A 6,545-nucleotide genomic window follows, 5' to 3' on the forward strand; every position below is an offset into this window, starting at 1 on the left:
CGTACATTGACCTATAATGGTTTACTTTTTTAAATTGTTATTTGGATGGAGAGTTGTACATGTCTCATTGGCACTCACACCACATCTTCCTATATCTATGTATTTATTTTGATACTCAACATTTTTTTCAAATGATTAATCTTTCATGATATTTAAAAGGCCCTAGTTATAATAGGATTTTTTTTTTTTAAATTTCCAATTATTTTTCAAATAAAGAATATTATTTTGGAATGATTTTTTTTTTATAAAATTAAAATAATGTAGATATTTGTAATTTATCTTTTTTCCGTGCGTTACTAACAGGATTAATTTATATTTTTTAAGACCTTGAGGTCATGAAAATTTTGATTACGATTATCCTATTAACCAATCAAAATAGTGGATTCACTGTTTCCAGCAAAAATTATATACTTTAAATGTTGAGTAAAGTTTTATGACCGAGAGCCCAGATTGTGTCCATACCTGACTCCACTGTATTTTGACATTTATCAGATAGTTTTAAACATTCATCAGCAGCGTACTCAGCCTTCTGAGGATCACCAAAACTGTTGTAGGAATTAGCCTTCTCACACAGAGCCCACATCTGTTTCTCAACATTGCCCTGCATGGCATATGCCTCAGCTAACTGGTGGTAGAGATTCATTAAATGATGATTCTGTACTGTAGTACATAAAATAGCCAGTTTGTTCAAGGTTTCAATCTCCATGGCTAGGTTGTCCCTCTCATAACGGTACTCTTCTAAAGCTTTGTTAAAATAACGGATTGATTCCTGGATATTTTTTGTCGTCTCATATCCAAGACCTAAATTAAAGAACAAATCGCCATTAGATCTTCCATCTCTTCTGTCTTCTGAGGGAACAGCCTGTTGGAGGACATTCAATCCTTTCTCTCCCTGACCCATGGCAATATAAGCAGCACCAAGATTAAATGCACATGCTCTTTCCATGTACTCATCATCCAGATCTCCTGCATACCTGTAGGCATATTTAAAGGCTTTGACTGCACTTGTTAAATGACCACTTTGTAAGAGTTCTGTCCCTTGCTTGGAGTATTTCTCTACTTCTACAGCTGCAGCTATTGTAGCTCCTCTGTCAATCATGGTACTCATCACTAAGGTTTAATCTGTAAATAAACATACATGTTAAAGAATGATGCATAAAGTTTGTCAATGAATACACGCCCAATTATATTATTGCTTATCAGGAAACACCTCTTGCATTATTATGACAAGAACATATAAATGTGACATTGTAACTCTCCTTTGTACAGTGACGTCTTCATACTAAATCAAATGGATTTGTACTGATTGATATTTTGTCGTAGATGCATGTTCTGTCAGATCAGTACTTTGTGTCTTCTGTGTTTTTAATTTGTTTTTGTTCTTTGGGTCGATCTCATGATTCAAACGGATTTCAACTGATTGTTACAATTAGTTTTTAATTTTATTTAGTGTTGCTTCATCACTGTCCCAGGATAGTGAGACACTTGAGGGGTTACAAACATGTTAAATCCCCCCACATTCTGTATGAGCCTGTTCCAAGTGAGGAGCCTGTAATTCAGTGGTTGATGTTTGGTGTCGTCTATCATAAGCATTTTCATTTATAGATTTTGCACAAAAGCAGAAGCACCAGGCCATTTGTATTCTCAATTGAATAATGTTTTACTTATTGTAATGTTGGTGCCTTCTATAAGAAATTACTTTTTCCATGTTTTTTGCTACTGTTAAAGACTGTACAATGACCTATATAGATACTTTAGTAACAATCCTACCTAATCTTCTTATTTTTATATAAATTGTGACTTTATAAAAATCATTTGCAATAGCTTCCCTTTTGATACTCACCCATAAGACAGAGTAAAAATTGTAAGTGAAAATTACTTGTCATACATATACAATGTACATTATTACATGTAAATAAACAGATGTGTTATGATTGACAATGAGACAACTCTACATCTAAGTAACAATGCAAAAAGAGTTAACAATTATAGGTCAATGTATGGCCTTCAACATGGACTTGACTCTTGAGCCTTGGCTCACTCCGAAAAGTAAGCAATAAAGGGCCCCAGTATGACTAGTGTAAAACAATTCAGACAGGAAAACCAATGGTTTAATCTTTATAAAAAAAGAAACACCTATGAACAACACCAACAAACAACAACCACTGAGCTCCTGACTAAGAACAGGTGCATAAATGTACATGTACATGTAATCAAAATGAATTTCACAGATAATAAAATTGAACACAGAATATATAAAATAACTGAAATAGTTTACAAATACTTTATTACCACAAACTCATCATTAATAAATGGTTAAGGCATATGGTATTAATCGAATGCTAGTCAATTCGTTCCAAGTCTGATTCGTTTCCAAGCCAGTTCGTTCCAGATTTGGACAATTCCTACATGTACCAAGTCAATAGTCAATTCGTTCCAACTGATTTAGTTTATTATTAATCAGACTTAGCAATTTGTTCTAACTGATTTAGATCATTATTAATCAGACTTAACAATTTGTTCCAACTTTTTTTTATAATGTAGACTATATTTTTGTAGACTAACTTGTAACTTTTTGTTTGTTTGCTTTTTGGCCTTGCATGTTTGTCCATAATATTTTATTAACTGTGCATTTGCATTCAGGTATCGCATATCTAATTAATTTGTTCATAGAGTGTTAATTTACGTTTTTTGATTGAGTTAAGCCTTCCAATTGATATATTGGTTTTCTATGTTGTGCTGTTATGCTATTATTTCAGAAAAAGAGAGAAGGTTTGGTACCATTAAAACGTTTAATCTCGCTGCAATTTATTTCATATAAAAGATCGTTTTTCAATAATAACTATGAAGGCTGTAATGGTTCGATTTAAAAAAAAACACAGATTTATGTGTACAATATTTGTTTATTTAGTCATACATTTTTTGGCCGGGTTGTCTTTGTTTTTTACTTTTCCGGTCAACTTGTATCATATTTCCGGATAATCTAAATGTCTTATGCAATAAAAAATAAGTTTCAGGTCAAATCCTTTAGTATTTAAGAACAAAACGATGAACACCAAAACACACGAAGATTCCATGATGGAATATAAAAATAATATATGGAATTAGGAATCTTTTAGAACATCGATGTTTCAATTTCTTTTCATTGGTTTGAAAGATTAGTTGACCGCTATCAAAAATATGTATTATAATTTCACTCCTTCAAGCCCATACTTTTTTTTTTTTATCTTTCTTGGAAGTTACTTGAGTAAAATCTTATAGTTAGTACTTTATTCAAATTTAATAAATATTGAATTGTCATGAAATACTTATCTTAATAATATCAATATATCATGCCCAATATATCTTTCCTCCCAATAAATAAACCATAGATTTATTTTAGATAAGTATTTATATACATTTTATATAAGTAGAGCATCAAAATTTATAATAATAACGCTATTTAAATGGTTAATATTGTCTAAAGACTAAAAGTTCTTGAATAAGTTGGAAAGAACTGCATGACCAGTTTTTTAATAAGTTGGAATGAACTGACCAAGCAACTTGGGACAAATTCTTTGGGACGAATAGGAGCTGGAATGAATCATCCATATACCTATTAATCACATAGTTGGTCATCCATAATAAGTATTGCAAACAATGATTATGAATTAGACATATTGACAATTTTTGAGTTTGTTCTGCTTTACGCCGTGTTCAGACTGTCTGAATTGAAAGAGGAAGTTAATTTAAGGATTGTGTATGCATTATTATTTATTTTTTGATTATGTATATATTATTTTCATGTTTTTGAAATTTTGTAGGATCAACGACTATGTTTGAATCTTTTTGGTAAAATATGGGAATGCTAGTCAATTCGTTCCAAGTCCGATTCGTTCCAAACCAGTTCGTTCCAGATTTGGACAATTCGTACCAAGTCAATTGTCAATTCGTACCAACTGATTTAGTTCATTATTAATCATATTTAACAATTTGTTCCAACTGATTTAGTTCATTATTAATCAGATTTAACAATTTGTTCCAACTTTATTATAATGTTTGTGTTCGTAAATCACTGAATTTGTGTAAATCAACCAAAAACCCACTGTTCATGGCAAAAATTGTGAATTCCTTGTCATTTTTTTTTATAGATCGTTTTTCAATCAGTCTAAACAATTTGTTCCAACTTTCTTTCACTGTTTATGTCCGTATATCACTGTTTTTGTGTAAATCAACCTATAGTTCACGGCAAAAAATCATCAATTTCTTGTCAATTTGTGTGGTATGGCTTTACTTATTATTAACAAGCATTTGGGACCCAAGCTATGACCCAAGCTTAGTGCAATGACTGCATAAACAACTATTATGCGCACATCATTGGAATACAATAATCAATTATAATGATAACGAATTCTTTGAAAATAACACTAGTTAGTACTTTGTTCATTTTTAAAATATTAAATTGTCATGAAATACTTAATAATTAATTATTACCTAACCCGAATAATTCAGTCGTTATTTTCCGCTGATCTACGAAGGCTACATTAACGCCTGAACGTCCTCTTCGATCAAGACCGTCAACCAGAAAATTCACGCCACTATGCAATATGGGAATTTTGATTTAAATTGGCAGCTTAGGAAGGAGGAGTTCCAGATGTTAATTGATGTTAAATGATGTTAAATGATGTTAACTGATGTTAATTGATGTTAATAAATTATTATCGGATTTGTGTTAATTGAACACACGTGTTTGGTAAGACAATTACAAGACAGTTGCGCAGACTCATTATCCTGATCGCCGCCGATTGGCTCTCTCTCACAGAGAGCAGGTGATGCGGCCAATGATCATAAGGAGTCGGATTTGTGTTAATTGAACACACGTGTTTGGTAAGACAATTACAAGACAGTTGCGCAGATTCATTATCCTGATCGCCGCCGATTGGCTCTCTCTCACAGAGAGCAGGCGATGCGGCCAATGATCATAAGGAGTTCAAGCCCTCGTGTGGGAGAAAATCGAACACGGAAAGGGCTTGAATTATTCGAGTTAATTATTACCAATATATCATACCCAACGTCCTTTCTTCCCAATTAATAAATCATAGATTTCTTTTAAAGCTAAGTATTTATTTACATTATATATATAAGTACAGCATTATAAATTGAAATAATAAGGCTATGCAAATGATTATTATTGTTTAATACTGTTCTTGAATAAGTTGGAACGAACTGACAAGTTTTGGAAAAAGTTGGAACGAATTGTCCAAGCAATTTGGGACGAATTTGTTGGGATGAATCGGAGTTGGAACGAATCATCCAGATACGGTACCAAATATGGCCCTTTTAGTTCAGTATAGTTTAAAAAAATAAACATTTATAAGAAATAATAAAACAAAAAGTGAAGAACACAACAGAATTCAAGATCATTTTCCTATTATTTTTAATTATAAATAACAAAAGTCCGAGATCGCTATGGTCCGAGTTTGTTGTAGGTCGAGTAAACCAGCTGCCTTGTCTACCTTCCCTTGAAATTACGTTTCTTTCCCACTTATTTAGCTTTCCTGTGAAAACTTATTAATATATCTTATCATAATCTTGCAAATCACACCGTGTTCACCTACCACAATAAATATTTAAAAGCTACCGTTGCAAAATAATATGTCTTTCCGAGATAAAGCAATCAAACGACCTCCATATGTTTACATCGTCCCTTGGCAACTCTAACACAAAAGAGTTCTTCTCTCGAAAAGTGCTTGTTGATCTTGGTACAATATAAACGTACTTTTCTATTACCTGTCTAAAATATGTTTTTCAGCTAGTCCATGTAGTCTAATCTACAGAGAGTATTGTTTTTCTCATTAGATTATGTCAGATTTTAAAAAGGTATAATAATTTGCTGCTAAAATATTATATGCTGGATCATGCAGGTGAAATTAGAATAAGGGCTGATCGAGTCCGTCTAATTTGGGAACAGTTTATCTATATATAGGTTCCTGGTCTAGGCGTCTGTATTATCAATTTTGATTGTAAGGGAAAGACCAATTTACTTTTTTTAAAAGGGGTGTGTGTATGTCCCCCCCCCCCCCCTCAAAAAAAAAATCTTTCATTTCTGATCCCCAATTTGATTATAAAATATTCTGAATGCAGATTTCCCCCCATACCTTATCATGTTTATAGTGCTCAGTAAATATTTTGACTGATAGCTTCAACAATGTAAATCATAACTTTGTTCGCACGAAAAAAAATCTGAATCAGAAAAAAGATAGGCCTACATCCCCAACCCCTCAGTGAAGTTAAATGGTTATATACTGTATAGTTTTAGATATACTTTTTTTTATTGCCGAATCCTCTAGTTCAGGACACATGCTATGGGAACGATATTTTGTGTTCCTGATCTACTGCAGTTTTGAGATCTTTCAACCATCATTGACAAACAAAAGACACTGGTTTATATATAGGTATAGGAAATATCATGAAAAACGCCGGATTGATTTAATATATATACATGTACCTTTGTTCTAAGTAGCAAACATGTTTAATGAAGTCGTATCCAACATAAGGGAGCTACC

At 32.3% G+C, this 6,545-nt stretch overlaps 1 protein-coding gene across 7 annotated transcripts in view; it reads right to left on the reverse strand.

Annotated features, from left to right (window-relative positions):
- The window catches only part of LOC134716353 (tetratricopeptide repeat protein 24-like), an 85,793-nt gene extending 80,061 nt beyond the window's left edge, over positions 1-5,732 (reverse strand). For all 7 annotated transcript variants that reach the window (XM_063579308.1, XM_063579310.1, XM_063579309.1 and 4 more), the window contains exons 1-2: positions 5,598-5,732; positions 463-1,122 (exon numbers count right to left, since the gene is read on the reverse strand). In XM_063579308.1, the coding sequence (XP_063435378.1) occupies positions 463-1,108 (646 nt within the window). In that variant the 5' untranslated portion in view covers positions 1,109-1,122; positions 5,598-5,732. The remainder of the gene's footprint in view (positions 1-462; positions 1,123-5,597) is intronic.
- Between the last annotated feature and the right edge of the window lie 813 nt (positions 5,733-6,545).

The sequence above is a fragment of the Mytilus trossulus genome, chromosome 4 (genome assembly GCF_036588685.1).
Source record: "Mytilus trossulus isolate FHL-02 chromosome 4, PNRI_Mtr1.1.1.hap1, whole genome shotgun sequence".
Taxonomy (NCBI): Eukaryota; Metazoa; Mollusca; class Bivalvia; order Mytilida; family Mytilidae; genus Mytilus; species Mytilus trossulus.